The following is a 16,617-nucleotide window of genomic DNA, read 5'->3' as shown; positions in this document are numbered from 1 at the left end:
CGGAGCCCGGAGCCGGGCAGCGGGACCTGCCAGCCGCAGGGACAGCCCTACCTGCCTTCTCCCTGATGACGGCCCAGTCCTCGTAGCTGTCGATGTGCTCCTTCAGCCGCGAGCACAGCTGCACGTTGCCCACGTAGTCCAGGAGGACGTCGATGATGGGCCCCGCCCAGCGGCTCACCTCGGGGGCGGACAGGATCTCGCAGAACTGAAAGGGAGCACACACGGCGCTGGGACGCCCCGGGCAAGGGCACCGCCCCCGCCAGCTCACCCTGCGGGTGGCGGCCTCAGGCTGGCGAGGGCAGGGGCCGTGTCCGAGGACAGACACTGGGCACACCCAGGTAGGATCCAGGCCCTTCTCTCGTCAACACAGGCCTCTGCTGCCAAAAATGGGCGGTGGGCAGCTGAGGCCACTTGCATCAGCTCTCTAAACCTCAACTTCCTCATCTAGAAAACTGGTATATTTTCATAAACCCACTTCAAGGGTTTATGAAAATATACCCATATTTCCATATGGGTATATTTTAGTTCTCATAAATCCACTTCAAGGGTTTATGAGAACTAAGGTGGTATGTGCACCAACTTCTTTGCACACAGTAGGCGGCCCATCAGTGATGGCTGTTAGCCTCTGTATCTCCAAGAGCAGGGTGCTCTAACTTCCTTTGATGTTAAGTTCTGACTCCTTATTTTATTTTTTTATTGATTTTCTACAGAGAGGAAGAAAGAGGGATACAGAGTTAGAAACATGGACCAACTGCCTCCTGCACATCTCCTTTTGGGGATGTGCCCACAATCAAGGTATAATACATGCCCTTGACCGGAATCAAACCTGGGACGTTTCAGTTTGCAGCCCAATGCTCTATCCACTGAGCCAAACCGGTTAGGGCTGACTTCTTAAGTCGTCACCATGGACAGGTCGTGCTCTGACCCTGCATCTCACCTGACCTAGGACCAACCTGCTCTCACCTCCATCCGCATCCTGGTCATTCAACCTCCCTTTCCAGCCACAGGTTGGCTGGGGGTGATGACCTCTTGTTCTTGCAGAGTTCCCCTGCTCCACTGTTCCTTCCTTAAATCCTCCAAGACAGCAGACCAGAACGGATTTAACGGTTCCTGTGAATCCCTAAGTCCTGCTGCTTCTAAAACATTCTCACCGCCCGGTCCCACTGCCACCGCAGTGCACTCACTGCTAATCCACAGGCCCTCCAAAGGCATTCACTGCTGCCTCCGAAGCATGCGGGCCTGGCCGCATCCCAGGCATCCCTCCCTCCAGCCCCCCACCCTCCACACACACACACACACACACACACACACACACACACACACCCCTACCTGGACCACGCAGGGCGCCTTGTCGCAGGCGGGCAGGTTGTTGAACCTGCCGGACGGGGGCGGCGGGGGCGGGTGCGGGCCTTGGCCGTAGGTGCAGGAGAAGCAGGGCTCGCCGTCGCAGCCCAGGTCCATGAGGAACTTGAGCAGCGACAGGTACTTCATGGAGAACATGATGGTGGCGGGGAAGGAGGTGGGGTGCGTGGCGATGTAGGCGTCGATGTTGGCGCCGTGGTCCAGCAGCAGCTGCATGAGGCGGAGCGCGCCGTGGCGGATGGCCACGAGCAGGGGGCTGATGAGGTCGCGGTTGGGGTCGGCGCCCGCCCGCAGCAGCAGCTCGGCGGCGTGCGCATTGTTGTTGGCCACGGCGAAGTAGAGCGCCGAGCTGCGCCGGTCCTCGTACAGGCGCGCGCGCTCCGGCGCCAGCGGCGCGTTCACGTCGAAGCGCGCGCCCAGCAGCGCCTCCAGCACGTGGTCGTGGTTGCGCTCGGCCGCCAGGTGCAGCGGGCTGATGCCGCTCCTGCGCACGCGCGTGCGGCTGGTCACCGGCAGCAGCAGCTGCACGATCCTGCAAGGCGGAGCGCGCACGCGCGAGTCACGGTCCAGCAGGGGGCGCTGAGGGACCGGGCTCGGCCCCTCGCAACTGCTCTAGGGTGGGAGGTAGGGAGGGAGGCACGGGCCAGCCAGTAGGGGGCGCTGAGGAGCCGGCCAGCCTCCCCAGTGACTCCCTTTGGAAGGGGTGGGTCTGCTGCTATCCCTGCTTCACAGAGAGGGAAACTGAGGCTCAGAGAGCTTCAGCCGCCTTCCCAAAGTCACATAGCCAGTGAGCGGTGGAGTTGGGTGACCATGAAGTCACCTCCCCCCTGTCCTGTAAGTCTCAGTGCCTCTTATGCTGAAGTCTGACCCCAGCCTCTCCCAGCCTCTCTGCTCTGCCTGTGGCCTGGAGTGGGCTGAACAGTCCCTGCTGAGGCTGGAGATTCCTGGGCCGCTCTCTCCCTCTGAATCAGCACATCCCTTCCACCAAAGTGTACTAAGCACTAGTTCTGTCAGCACAGCCGTCAGCACTTCACCTGCGTTACTGTTATGCCCTCCCAACAGCCCTAGGAGGTGGGTACTAGTATCATCCTCCTTTACAGATGAGGAGACAGAAGCCCAGAGAGGGTGTGTGACCTGCCCAAGGGTGCACAGCCAGTAAGTGATGGCGCCAGGATTTGAATGCAGGGAATCCGATCCCCCCCTACAGAGAGGGCCACCCTCTTAACCACCCCCTTACGTTTTGGGTAGCAGATGTGTCATGGGGCCTCGCATTCTCCGTGATGCACTACTTGTCCGTCCCATTTGACCTTCCCTGCAGCCCTGTGAGGTAGCCAGAGCAGGTCTGTGGCTCAGAGAAATGAAGTGACTAACCAAGGGTCGTAAAGCAGTTCTGGGGGGCTTGACCCCAGCTCTCTTGACCCCTTGTCTCTTGCTGTCTTTCCCTGGACCTTTGCCACCTGAGGGAACAAGCTTCTGTCGTGATTCCAGACCCTGATCTGTCTAATCCTTGATGACAGGTGACCTCTCAGCCCTGTGTGGGCTCCAAGGAGGTGGCCATGGCAGGGCCAGGCGGTGCCACCAGGCCTGTTCCCACGCCTCTCTGCCTCCTGGCACGCTGATTTCCCTGCTTCCTGGGAATCTAATGCCAGCAACTTCTGCTAGGGCCTTGGTGGAAAATGTTATTATTGTTAGTAATGCTTTATTTACCTAAAATCTCAAAAGGAAATTTGTCTGAAACCTCAAAAGGAAATTCACACATCAGGGGGACTAATTGCCTCCTAATTCCTATTTGTGCAGGCACGGGAGGCCTGACCCTGCTCTGCAGAGGTGCTGGTCAAAGGCAGGGCTGGGGCCTCATCCTGGATTGAGGCCATTGGCAACAAATGCTCGCTAACAGCCGTAACCTGCCCAGGCTCGGGAAAGAACAGCAAGAGGGACTGCCAGGGGCCACCCGCCAGATGGGGCTGGTCTCTCTGGCAGGTCACAGCTGGTCTCGAGCAATCCCCCACTGAACGGAGGGAAAGTGGCCGAAATGTGGGGACGTGACTGGACACTGCCTAGATGCCCAGAAGCAGCATCTCAATGACGTAGCAATACCCTCTTACTGTCGCCTCTGTAGGACTTTGCCAACCTGAACACGAATGTATGATGCTGGATAAGTCTGGAGATCAGTGTGTCCAGCCGTCCCATTTTACAGAGGGGGAAACTGAGGCATGGGCGTGGGGCAGGAATAAGAGTGAGGTTGGACCGGAGGTGAATGGCAAAGCCAGGCCAGGATATATGTCCAAGGCCAGACCTTTCCATGGTGCCCCAGTCCGCCTAACACAGGGGAGTGGCATGTTGGGATCCCTACTGCATTATCCACGTCATCACCCCTCCCCTGAGCCCCTTCTGTGGGCTGGAGGACAGGCTGGGCCTTCCCCCTTCTCCCTGGGCAGGTCCTGGGACCACAGGGTGCTTCCTGCTCAGAGGGCACCTTATGAAGAGGAGCAGAGGTGACCATTGCCCATAGAACCCTCGGTGTCTAAGAGGCCCCGTTCCCTGCCCCTTCAGAACTGATCCTATGAGCTGATCCCATTCTCTCTCCGTAACCAATCAGCAAGGTCGATTGCTCTGCCCAGGTTACAAAACACAATTTAATAATACTTTCACTGAGATTGCTATTGAGCATAAAATGAGATCTTGCAAGTTAAGCGGAGCTGCGCATAGTAGGCACTCCGTAAGTGGTAGCTACTGATATCTTGGCCACCGGGGTGATTATATATAGCATGCTGCCCGCTGCTTAAGACGTGGAGGCATTCTGGGTCACCGGGTCACGGTGGTGTGACCTTTGTCAGCGTTTAGGGTAACTTTGACTGTGAACGAGACTTTCACAAAGGAACCAGCCGCCCACAGACGGCTCCGCGGCCATACAGCTGAGCTGTTCTGTGTCAGCCCTGCGTGTGTGTGTGTGTGTGTGTGTGTGTGTGTGTGTTTGGGGGGGGGGGTGTTACCTCTTCCTGAGCCCATGTGATGCTCATGCTGGAGCCAGCAAAAGTCCACCAGGGTGTCCCAGGGCACAGAGGGCCCCGCCCAGGAGTGGGCAGCGTATCAGGAGCTGCTGAGAGCTGCAGCAGGAGGCAGGTCTCCGTGAAGGAGGAAGGGCAGGCACACAGCGGAGCTTGCCGAGCATGCAAACCGCCAGTTCTCATCACAATGCTACTCAGAGTCACTCAGGGAACTGCTGAAAATGCAGAGCCCTGGGCTCTGCAGGCCGGGGGGACCTGGGAGTCTGCTTCAGGTGACCCCTGCCTCACACCTTGAGACACACGGATGCCAACCCTCAGCATTTCCTGCAGAAGACACAGGCAGCCAGCCAGCTTCCTGCAGCGGGCGGGTGGGGAATGAGGTCTGGGCCCAGGCGCTCCCCACTTATTTCCTGTGAGGCCTTGAGTTCTGAGCCTCAGTTTCCCTTGCAGTTCATGGGGGTACTAACTTGCTTGAGAACGTGCTTTATGAGCTACATTTTAATTTAACTTACTAAATGTTATCTATTCTGCCTTTTCTTAGAGTTTTAAATGGCTTGCAAAGATAGTATAAATTAGAAGTAAAACAGAAAGAATATTAAAGAGCAAGGAGGTCAAAAGTGAGGTCCAAAATGCATGTCTCCGTTACATGTCAGCTGCAAAATGGATACTAGTTGCTGCCACAGCAATGTTTAAAACATGCACTACCTGGCTATTTAGTCAGGGGGCCCTGACCTCTTCCCCCTTAGACTGTCAAAAAAAAAAATGACTACAACCAACAATAGCCATCTGGTGTAAATATATCAAAATCATACCTGTTTTTTAAAATGTCAGATCAGCAAATAAACACAGCGTATCTTTTGGTGTGCTGCAGAATTTTAGTAATTCGTTATGTGTGTCATGAGATGAAAAAGGCTGAAAATCGCTGCTCTACTGGGCTACACGGTTAACTTGTCTGGAGGAGCCCGTGATTTGTAGCATGCACCAGTTTCTGTGGTGTAAACTCTCTCTCTCACCATGGCCCATTTCAGGCTAGCACAGCTCTGCTTCCCGTGTGCCCTGGGACCGCTGTGAATGCTCTTTCATTATGCCATGTGTGTATTCCTGTGTGTATGTGTGTACAGACCTGTGCACCCCTCCTCCCACCAGACCCCTCCCGGAGCAGTACGCTTCTCTCATCTTGCTCAGCGTACCCACACAGAGTGAGTGCTCAGTACAGGTGAGCTATTACCACGGGTACTACTTGTATTAATGTAGGCATCTAGCATGCTGGCTTATCGCCTCAAAGGTTGTGTTTGCATCCTCACCAGAAATAACCTCACGTCCAGATGCGTATCTGGCACCTTGAGTGGGATTCCTATAGAGGTGACATTAGGGCTGGGTGAATTCCTACCATCTATAGGCTGTGTGACTTTGGGCAAATCCTCACCCTCTCTGTGTCACGGCTTCCTCATTAGAAAAACAGAGATAACAGTATCTACCTGGGAAGATCCGTTCAAAGGATCATTCAAAGTGGGCTTATCCAAAGGATTAAATTAGTTCCTAATGGAGAGTGGTGGTCAGAGCTAGCGTTGGCTTTATCACTGTCATTGCTGTGGCTGTGGGCGTTCACCCTAGCTGGCCAGCTGGCCAGTGCTTTTCCTCTTACCCTCCAAAGGTGCCCTCTCTGACCAAGCCTTCCTCATCCTGGGGGCGGGACACCCGGAGCCCCCCAGGGTGGGTTGCGGGGGAGAGGTGGGGATGGGGAGCTGGGGGAGGCCGGGCCTGGGCTGACCTGTAGTTGCCCTTCTTGGAGGCGACGTGCAGCGGGAGCATGCCGTCCTTGTTGGCCTTGTTGGCATCGGCGCCCTGCGACAGCAGGAACTCCACCACCAGCTGGTGCTCGTTCTTGCAGGCCTCGTAGAGGGCCGACGCGCTGTCGCTGGCCTGCGTGTTGATGTCAGCGCCTGGCGAAGAAGAGGCAGACCGGGGAGCGGTCAGGGCGTCACTGTCCCTGGCCGGAGGTCCCTGTTGGGCCGTGCTAACCTCCGTGACACATTGGGTCCTTAGAAAGGATGGGTCCCCCCGGGGGACCCCCAACTCCCTTCCGTAACACAGAGGTCCCTCGGGGGTGAAAAGCTGTCGCACAGAGCTGGCGTTTAGCGAGCACTTGCTGTGCGCCAGGCACCGTGCTTCACATGGTGTGTCTTTGACTCCACAGCAGGACCCCGTGTGATCAGTGCTACCCTAATCTCTGTGTTGGTAGCACAGAGAACCTCTGCAACTTGCCCCAGACCCACCAGCTCATACGTAAAGAGCCAGAACTTGAACCTGAGCAGTCTGATGGCAGAGGCATGGGAGATGGCCTGACTGATGGCAGAGGCATGGGACATGGCCTGACTGATGGCAGAGGCATGGGAGATGGCCTGACTGATGGCAGAGGCATGGGAGATGGCCTGATGGCAGAGGCCTGGGAGATGGCCTGATGGCAGAGGCCAGGCTCCTCCCCGCCTCTCCGTGTAAAAGCAGCCCTGGCCGGCGTGAGGAAGGCCCTCGCAGGTCTTAGGGAGCACAGAGTCCCCTAGGAAAGTAAAACCCCAACAACCATCCCACCTCTGCCTTCCGTTTCCAAGAACAGACGAGGAATGGCTTCCTGTCTCCCTAGAAAAGGACACTGCTCTCTGCGGACAGGATGGGGAGGCCAGCCCGGTGCCAGTCTCCCTCTGCCCCTCCACCTCCTGGCAGCGAGGCAGAGAGCCGAGGGCTCCGGTTTCTGGGACCGTTCGCAGCCCCTCTTACTCAGCAGGAATGGAACCGAGAGGCAGTGGACAGTCGGGAAGGGCTGAAATCCAACGTGTCTGGTCACCACACCTCCTCCCCCTGCTCAGCTCAGGTTTTCTGAGGAGCGTTCCTTTTTTTTTTTTTTTTTTAAATATATTTTTATTGATTTTGTACAGAGAGGAAGGGAGAGAGATAGAGAGTTAGAAACATCGATGAGAGAGAATCATCGATCAGCTGCCTCTTGCACACCCGCTACTGGGGATATGCCCACAACCAAGGTACATGCCCTTGACCGGAATCGAACCCGAGACCTTTCAGTCCCCAAGCCGACGCTCTACCCATTAAGCCAAACCGGTCCCGGCAGGAGCGTTCCTTTTTGATGACCGATTTCTGGCCGAGTGGACCGAGCACAGGCTCTGGGGACAGACAAGGACCGGTGAGGCTTCTGTCTCCTGGCTTACCACCTCCGTGGCCTTGGGCAGCCCTCAGGAGCCCCATTCCCTCGTCTGCTGATGGAATAACGGAACCCAATAATTGGGATACTGCGAGGATAAGTAAATATCTGCTGTAGACGGTGTCCCCCCAAAGTGCACCGGTTGAAACCTAAGCCCCCATGCGGTGGTGGTACAAGATGGGGCCTCTGGGAGGTGATTCCATCCGGAGCCCCCAGGAGTGGGATCTGCACCCTAAGCAATGGCATGGCTCAGTGGCTGAGCATCGACCTAGGAATTAGGAGGTCACAGTTGAATATTCGATTGGGGTACACGCCCAGGTTGTGGGCTTGATCCTCAGTAGGGGGTGTGCAGGAGGCAGCTGATCAATGATTCTCTCTCACCATTGAGGTTTCAGCCTCTCCTTCTCACTTCCTCTCTGAAATCAACTATTATATACATATATACATATATACATATATACATACATATATACATACATACACACACACACACACACACACACACACACACACACACATATATATATATATATATATATATATATATGGCTCAGTGGATAGAGCATCAGCCTGCGGACTGAAGGGTCCCAGGTTCGATTCCGGTCAAGGGCATGTACCTTGGTTGCAGGCACATCCCCAGTAGAGGGAGTGTGCAAGAAGCAGCTGATCGATGATTCTCTCTCATCGATGTTTCTAACTCTGTATCCCTCTCTCTTCCTCTCTGAAAAAATCAACTATATATATATATATGTAGATATATATATACATATAGATAGATAGATAGATAGATAGATAGATAGATATAGATATTTTTTTTTTTCCTTAATGGACCCCAGAGGGTCTCTCACTTTTCCAACCTGTGAGGACACAGCGAGGAGACGGCTGTCTATGAATCAGGAAGTGGGCCCTCACCAGGCACCAAATTTGCCCGTGGACTTCCAATCTCTGGAACGGTGAGAAACAGCTCCTGTCATCTGTGAGCCAGCCAGTCTGCAGTCTGTTATAGCCTTCCGGGGCCTGGCACAGAGGAGGTGCCTGCAAATGGCAGCTCTCCAGGGTGGAGGGGGCTGGGCACAGGGACAGGTCCAGCCCTCCGCCCTTGAGGGGGAGTCGGCGAGCAGCTCTGACCCCAGCTCTCAGTCCGGCTCCCTGGAAGCCCGGACCCTGCTGGCAAAGCCGGCTGCTCGCACAGGAAAAATATTTGGATTAAAGATGGACTCAGCCCACAGGGGGAGCAGGCCTTGACCCTGCGTCGGCGGGAGAGCTCCGCAGATGTGCAGAGTCGGCTGGTCCCTGCCTGCCGAGACCCTGCCCTTGGCCTAGCCCCTTGCCTGGCTCCCAGGACCCTGCCTGTGCCCCTTTGTCCTCAAGCGGGCGGGTCAGGATTCGTCCTGGGTCTGATCCCCTAACTGTATCTACAGAATGGAATGAGGACATGACTATGGAGAAAACAACATTGGCCCAATCTGTGTTCCTGCTTCCTACAGTGTCTGACACACAGTAGGTCTTCAACAAATTATTCCAACTCTGCCCCAGGGTCTGGCTTACCTCCAGCGTCTCTGTTGCCAGAGGGAGGATCACTTCCCAGAGAGAGAGAGAGAATAAAAATCAGAAGTGTTGTTGGGGGAGATGAAGATATAATGCTCTTTAACCACAAGCACATCTGCCATAGGCAATATTGTTTTACTTTCTCCAGTCAGCGGGTCCATTACGAGTACAAAGACCCGAGTTCAAATCCCAGCTCTGCCACTCACTTGCCGGGTGCCTTCGAACACATCGCTTTCCCATGCCGGTCCCTGGTTTCATCGGCTGTAAAGCGAGGAAGCGATCTAAACATTGTCCCAGGCCCCTGCTGGCCCGAGGTGTGACGTGGCGGAAAGAGAAGTGGTTGTGGTATCAGGAGACCAAGAGTCTGGCTGGTTCTCCCACCGATTTGCTCTGTGACCACAGAGAACTCACTTCTCGTTTCCCAGCCTCCGATTCCTCATTTGTAAAACCAGGATGTTGGGCTAGCTTAGAGATCGCCAATAGGGGCTGGTGTTCCACTCCACCTTGCCCCTCCCCCCCACCAAGTTCACGCCTAATTTCAGGCGTCACTGGTGGATCTCCACAGCTTTCCCACGGAGCCCAGACACAACCTCAGAACCCTGCTCGGCACAGCACTCCGGGAAGATCAGAGTGTGCCCACGCAGTGACACCTCAACTTGCCTGCCCTCAGGGTGGGTCTCTGAGGACTTTCCTAGCTGCACCCCCGGGGGACCCCCTAACCCAGGGACCCTCCGGGCTCACCGTGCTTGGCCAGGAACCTCAGGGCCTCCAGCTGCCCGCTCTGGGCGGCCACGAACAGGGGGGTGATGCCGTAGGCGTTCTTGGACTCCACCTTGGCGCCGCTGCTCACCAGGATCTCCATGGCCTCCAGGTCGTTGCGGGAGACAGACTCGTGCAGGGCTGTCCAGCCGCGGTTGCAGCGGTGGTTGGTGTCGGCGTTGTACTGCACCAGGATCCTCACCGCCTCCACGTTCTTGCGCTCACAGGCTGTGCCCGGGGACAAGCGAGACGGTCAGCAGGGCCCCTGGCAGGACCTGGCCAGCCAAGACGTCACTCGTTTGTTCGTCCATTGATTCGTTCATTCACTCACTCACTCACCCACTCCTCAGCCATTCATTCAACCAATATCCACCAAGTCAGCGCTAAGATTCAGTGTCTGCGTAGGACATACACCTAAAAGTAATAGTAAGGCTAATTAGCATTAATATTTGTTGATGTGCATATAGCACTGGTTATGTGCCAGGCGCTCTGTTCTGAGCATGTTACATGACTGACTAATGTAATGCTCCCAGCCATCCCTGAGACGTGTAGTGTTATTATCCCTTTTCACAAAGGAGGAAGAGGAGGCACAGAGAGGTTAAGCATCTTGTCTGAGGTCACACAGACAGGAAGTAGCAGAACTGGGATTCAAACCCAGGTGGTTAGGTCCAGAAAATCTCTGTCCCCTGAATGTCCCGGGATGCCTGACCTCATGACTGTTTCCAGTGTGACCTGCGCCAGCCTCTCACACTGACAAGGCCCGAGGAGGAGGACAGGCCACATTCCTGCTCAAAACCCCTCCTCAGAGACTGCTCACTTAATTTGGGGGAAAGTTATCTCCTGGATACAGTTCGTCAAGTCTGTCTTAACCTGCCCCAGCCCCCCTTCTAAGCCTCCTCTCTCTCTGGACCCCGAGGGCACTCTGCTCTGGCTAGAGCTGTCACCAGGGAGCTGGGGCACTTGTCCAATGAGCTACCCCGGCAGCTTCTCCGGCTCAGCCAGGGGCCGAGGAGGAATGGGGTGCCTGTGTAGTGTTTCCGACAAGACCCCAGGCGAAGCGCCCCGTCCCTCGGAGCCTTTGTTTCCTCGCCTAAAAAGCAGAGGGAACAAAACCTTCCTGAGAAGGCGCTGTGGGAGCACTGAGCGAGGCAGAGCGTGGAAGGTTCTAGCAGGGTGCTCAGCCCATACCTGTAGCTCCTGCAGGACCATGAGCTTCGGCTGTAACTCACCCCACATCCCGGGAGCTCTCACCCTGCATCCTAGGGCCTCCCACCCAGCATTCTGGGAGCTCTCTATGGGACAGCTGAGGGGCCAGGTGATGGCTGTGGTGGCCGAGTGGACCTGGGTTCAGGTCTGTAGTGGACCCGGGCCCCAGCTACCCCATGTCTGCTGCCTACGGAATGTTCCAGGTGTCAGATACCAGGCACGTGGCGGGGGGGGGGGGGGGGGGGGGTAATTGTAGTTTTTGAGCATAGAGGCCCTCTCACTTTTGCAAGACCCAAGGTTGATGTAGGCACAAACTAGATGCTTTATAGGGTAGGAGTTCAGGGCATGGAGCTGTCATATAAATCTTCCTGAGTTTAAATCCCAGGTCTGCCCCTGGCTGTGATCCTGGGTACCTCATTGCAGGTCTCTGTGCCTTAGGCTCCCATCTGTGAAATGGGTATGCTATATATATAAAAGCCTAAGCAACTGTCCAACTGGTAGCTATGACACACACTGACCACCAGAGGGCAGATGCTCAACTCAGAAGCTGCTGAGCTGCATTGACTTGGCAGCTGTGGTTCTCGGGTGACGCACCCAGAACCAGAGAGGAGGGAACCCAATTCCAGGGTGCCACCCTCTCGCAATCTGGGAGCCCCTCGGAGGATGTCGGAGAGCTGGTTTCAGCCCAATCCCTGCAGGCAGGCCCCCACCTGTGCATGAATCCGTGCACCAGGCCTCTAGTATATAAATAAAAGGACAGTGCCCAGCATATAGAAAGCTCTCAATACATGCCAGCTGTTAGGATTATTCGGATTTTCACTCTGGGCACTTGCTAGGGTTGCAATATCCTTGGATGATGTATTGATTCAGCCACCAGTTTTGGTTTTCTTAAGCTTCCCAGAGATACAAATTCTCTCCCACACCTCTGTCTTTGCCTGAGCTTTCCCCTTGCTTGTCCAGCTGGCAGGTCCCTCCTGTTCAGGCTCAGCCCAGGTACACCCTCCTGGGGGCTCCCTTCCCCATGGCAGGGCCCCTGCCCTGTGCTCGCTGGTGCCTTGAGCCACGCTCTTCACCTCCCTTAGCTGACTGTCATGTGAGCCGATGCCCACTGGGCTGGGAGAAGACTCGGGCATGGATGGTTCTTTCCCATCCTGAGCCCCCAGTGCTCCTCGGCCTGCCTAGCCCAGGGGAGGACCTGGGAAACGTTGACCGAACACAAGCACGAATGAGAGAATCAACTGCCTACGTCATGCCTCTGAGTGAGGCTGCCCCTTCCAGTAGACCCCATGGGGCGGGGGGCCTGCACCTCAGGACCAGCACTCCCCATCGCCCACCTCATTTCTGGACTCCTCCTCCGGGAAGCCCACCGGGGGCTCACCTTTGTAGAGCGGTGTCTCCCGGGACTTGTTGGAGATGTCGGGCTCGGCCCCGGCCTGCAGCAGGGATTGGAGGCAGTCCAGGTGTCCCCTGCACGTCGCCAGGTAGAGGGCGGTTTCCTCCTGCAGGGTGCGCTGGTCGATGGTGGCCGGGTACGCTGGGGAGGGCAGGCTGTGCGCTCATCACAGAGGAAAATGCCTGCCTCTTCCCTCTGCCCCCTCACCCCCAACACGGAGCTGGTCAGAGCTTCCTCCCAATTCCAAGGACAGACTTCCGTGGCATCCGCCTACAGGGACCACCCAGCCTGCCTTCGTCACCTCGGCCCTGGACTCAGTAGTTTCCACAGGGCTGTTTCAGCTTCCTGGTCCTATTCGCCCAGCGCGGATGCCACCTCCTCCGGGAAGCCTTCCCTGGTTGAACCTCCTCCTCCTGCGAATGACCCTGTCCTTCCCTGACAGCCCCAGCGGCCACTGCTGGGAGCTCGGTCTCACGCAGCTGTTTCTGCCCGAGGGTGCGGTAGGCTATGTCTGGGGTCTGTGCTGCTGCAGGTGTTCCCCGCCCACATCTGGCTTGTGGGGAGGCCGAGGCTCCGAGAGGAGGCATGATTCACCCAGAGCCCCACAGCTGTGGGGGACGGCCTTGGCGGACACCGGCACAGCTGCCGTGTTTCCCACACCGCATCAGCCTCTGGAACATTCTAGAACAAGCTGGCCGTAGCTCTCCCCAAAGCCAAGCTCCCCCCTCCTTCTTTTTCTAGGAACTGGGCTCCCTCCTGTCCTGGGAGGTCCAGAGAGGCTGGGTGGGTGAGAGGAGGTCACTGCATTCGGGGATGAGTTGTTTTCCCTCCCTCCCCGCCTCGGAGACCTGAGCTCAGGAGTGGAGCTGGTCCCCAGGCCGTGGAGGAGGAGCCCTCGCCCGGAGCCCACGCCCAGGCCGGCTGCGCCCGGCGCGGGGCCTCACCTCGGTGCAGGGCCTTCAGGCAGCCCAGCTGGCCGTAGTAGGCCGCCTCGTGCAGCGGCAGCCAGCCCTCCTTGTTGGCCTCGGCGAGGTTCTGCCCCGCCTTCATCATGGCCTTCAAGGCCTCTTCGTCGTCCTCCTTGATGGCCTTCAGCACAGGGTCCACGGGCCTGTGGGAACGGGGCGGGGCCTCCTCAGAGCCAGGCAGACACGGGCTGGGCCAGGCCGGCTGGTGGCCAGGAGCGGAGCCAGCTGAGGGATCATCTGCCCTGCTCGTCCCTGCTGGTCTGGACCGCAGCTCAACCCCCTGCACCGGCGTCCTCTGCAATAAGGAGAATAACCCGAACCCACAGGGGTGTGCCCTGGAGCTCGGCCCCACCTCGGCCCTGACCGTGGCCCCTCCAGATCTCAGCTCCATCGCAGCTTCCTCAGCCTGCCTAGCCAGGTCAGCCTCTCCTTGCCTCCAGCCATAAGCCCTCATATAACCACAGGCCTTCCGTGTTTTTGAATGATTGTGTGACCACTGTCTGTCTCCCCCACCGGACTATGAGCGCCAAGAAGATGGTGACGGTGTCTTTCTTTTATTTCTCATGATTCAATTCCCAGGGCCAAATCAGTGGCTGGCCCATAATAGGTGCTGAGTAAATATTTGAAGAAAGAAAGAAAGAAAGAAAGAAAGAAAGAAAGAAAGAAGGAAGGAAGGAAGGAAGGAAGGAAGGAAGGAAGGAAGGAAGGAAGGAAGGAAGGAAAGAAAGAGGAAGGAAGGAAGGAAGGAAGGAAGGAAGGAAGGAAGGAAGGAAGGAAGGAAGGAAGAGAAAGAAAGAAAGAAAGAAAGAAAGAAAGAAAGAAAGAAAGAAAGAGGAAGGAAGAAAGAAAGAAAGAAAGAAAGAAAGAAAGAAAGAAAGAAAGAAAGAGGAAGGAAGAAAGAAAGAAAGAAAGAAAGAAAAGAAAGGAAGAGGAAGGAAGGAAGGAAGAGAAAGAAAGAAAGAAAGAAAGAAAGAAAGAAAGAAAGAAAGAAAGAAAGAAAGAAAGAAAGAAAGAGGAAGGAAGGAAGGAGGAAGGAAGAAAGGAAGAAAGGAAGGGGAAGGAGGGATGGGAGGGAGAGGGGAAGGAAAAAGGAAAAATTCCGAACCAGGGAATTATTTCACACCTTCATCCCTTCAGTTTCCAAACAGATAGCCTTTTTTTTTTTTTTTTTTTTTTTTACCAGAGTTTTGCTTGTTTCTTTGGGAATTGCGTTTACATCTTGTTCCAAACATGTGTGGCGATGCCTCCCTGGGGCGTCTGGAGGACACGCTGGCCCACAAGGTGAGTGTGTGTCCGGCCGAGCCCTGCCCGTGTCCAACCCCCTGTGAGCACCCGGGGGCGTTTTCACGGCTTCAATCTCCAAACGCCGCCACGTAGGGAAACTACTAGAAACGGCTGAGGATGGCAAGCTCCTCCACTTCCATAGCGGAAAACGGGGTCCCTTTTAGACAAAGCTCACGGTGGCTGAGAGAATTAGGGGACCCTCTGTCCTGTGGGTGTTAGTGGCCGCTCTAGTGTTACACCGGGACCATGTCCGGGCAGAGAACTGGAGTTTACGGCGCCGGCCCCCGAAGGGACGGAACACGGACCCCGTGGCCGTGTTAGCGATACCCCACCACCTTCCCTGAGCACAGGCTGCCCCGCTGGCCGAGCACCTTCACCCCGGGGCCGGATGGCAAGCTGAGCAGCTCGGAAACGAAGGCACAGACCCCTCCGAGGGGGACTCTGCACTCAGCACCCCTCTTCTTGCTCCTGACCCTTATCCTCACCCCAGAACCTTTAGCAGCTGAAAGACTTACGTTCTAGAAGGGTTAATCCATCTGATTAATCCATCAACTTAAAACTCCAAATGTCAAGAAGAATTCAGGTACAAATGACAACTTCTCTGCTGGGCTCATTAAAGCCACTCTATTAGTTCGTTCGTTCATTCATTCATTCATTAATTCATCACGCGTGCATTCACAGAGCTCCCTCCCCCGACCCTCGGAGAGACAGTGAAGACCCTGATTGATATCTGTGACTCCCAGATCTACTCCTGCAGACCTGGCCCCACTTCCCAGGTGAAGTGGCAGGCCCCACCCCTGTCCCAGCGGGGATAGGCCCGGGGGGTCTCCAGGGCCGGTCCCTCCACCCTCCCACGGCTTCCTCCAGCCGCAGGGACTTCCCCTGACTCTCAGCCTCCGGTTATTAATAGCCTCGGAGCTCAGATGCCAGTTAAGTTACAGACCCAGTGAGGCCGGGCTGGCGGTGACTGACCAGATAAGCCCTGGAATCCCCATCAGCGCCATCACTGCCACCCTGAGAGTTCCTCTGAGGAGCGAGCGGCCAGAGCAGCCCCGCCGACCCCGGGGAGGGATGAGCCTCAGAGGTATGTGTCCGTCTCCCCGGGAGGCCCCCTGGGGGCCCGGCTGGAGTGGAGAGAGGCTGCCGGCTGTTCCTGCGGCCTTGGGGGCGCAGCATCCTGAGAACACCCTCAGTCCCCCCACCAGCCCGGTGTCCGGTGTCCTCCTCCGAGCCCCGCCAGAGTCCCGCCCCGAGGGTGGGAGTGGCCTGGGGTGTCAGGCCCTCAGAAACCGAGGACCTGAACAGGACCCAGGAGGCCACTCTGTCCTCGGACCACACGGGAAACCTCGGCGGCCGAGACCAGAACCCGGGCCTTTTCCACAGTCAGACTCCCACCGGCAGCACGGAGGAAGCGGGGGCTCCACATGGGCCGCGGCCGGGGAGCCGGAGGTTGGCAGTGCCTCCTCCCCTCTCCCCAGCATATCCGGGCAAGCGAACAGGTGCCAGCGACGGCCCTTCTTTGGCTTTTAGCGGCGTCTGGGGTCCATGGGGGGAGAGAAGCAAACGGCACTGAGCTATTTCCCTGGACACACCTAACCCAGCACCCTGGGGCCGGCAAACAGATCCTCCGGTAACCTGTAACTTGGTGATTCTGGATTTTAGCACCCAGCACTTAATTAGTGAAGGCAACAAAGCGAAACGAACCCTGCCCCCCGCAGTGATGCCCAGGGCGTGGGGGGACTGAAACTGTGTTTGACTTATCAGCTCCGGCTCCAGCTCCGAACCCCTCTGGGCCTCCGAGGTCCTAGGGCCGGCTCCCCTGCTGGGACCCCGGATTCAGAGCCCCAGCACACAGGGCCTGTCCCGGGCTTTGAGAGG

General features: G+C 56.5%; 1 protein-coding gene across 2 annotated transcripts in view; it reads right to left on the bottom strand.

The window, feature by feature from the left end:
• The window catches only part of ASB2 (ankyrin repeat and SOCS box containing 2), a 38,844-nt gene that overhangs the window by 3,013 nt on the left and 19,214 nt on the right, over nt 1-16,617 (bottom strand). Inside the window, exons 4-9 of one of the 2 annotated variants that reach the window (XM_084873433.1) lie at nt 13,432-13,598; nt 12,473-12,628; nt 9,871-10,116; nt 6,142-6,313; nt 1,330-1,894; nt 52-205 (exon numbers count right to left, since the gene is read on the bottom strand). In XM_084873433.1, the coding sequence (XP_084729559.1) occupies nt 52-205; nt 1,330-1,894; nt 6,142-6,313; nt 9,871-10,116; nt 12,473-12,628; nt 13,432-13,598 (1,460 nt within the window). Of the gene's footprint in view, nt 1-51; nt 206-1,329; nt 1,895-6,141; nt 6,314-9,870; nt 10,117-12,472; nt 12,629-13,431; nt 14,035-16,617 lie in introns of those variants that run through there. The other variant, XM_084873432.1, reaches the window with a different exon arrangement.

The sequence above is a fragment of the Pipistrellus hanaki genome, assembly GCF_964339955.1.
Source record: "Pipistrellus hanaki genome assembly, chromosome: 1".
NCBI lineage: Eukaryota > Metazoa > Chordata > Mammalia > Chiroptera > Vespertilionidae > Pipistrellus > Pipistrellus hanaki.
The sequence above is the reverse complement of the archived record's forward strand: the minus strand, read 5'-3'. Positions and strand labels throughout refer to the sequence as shown.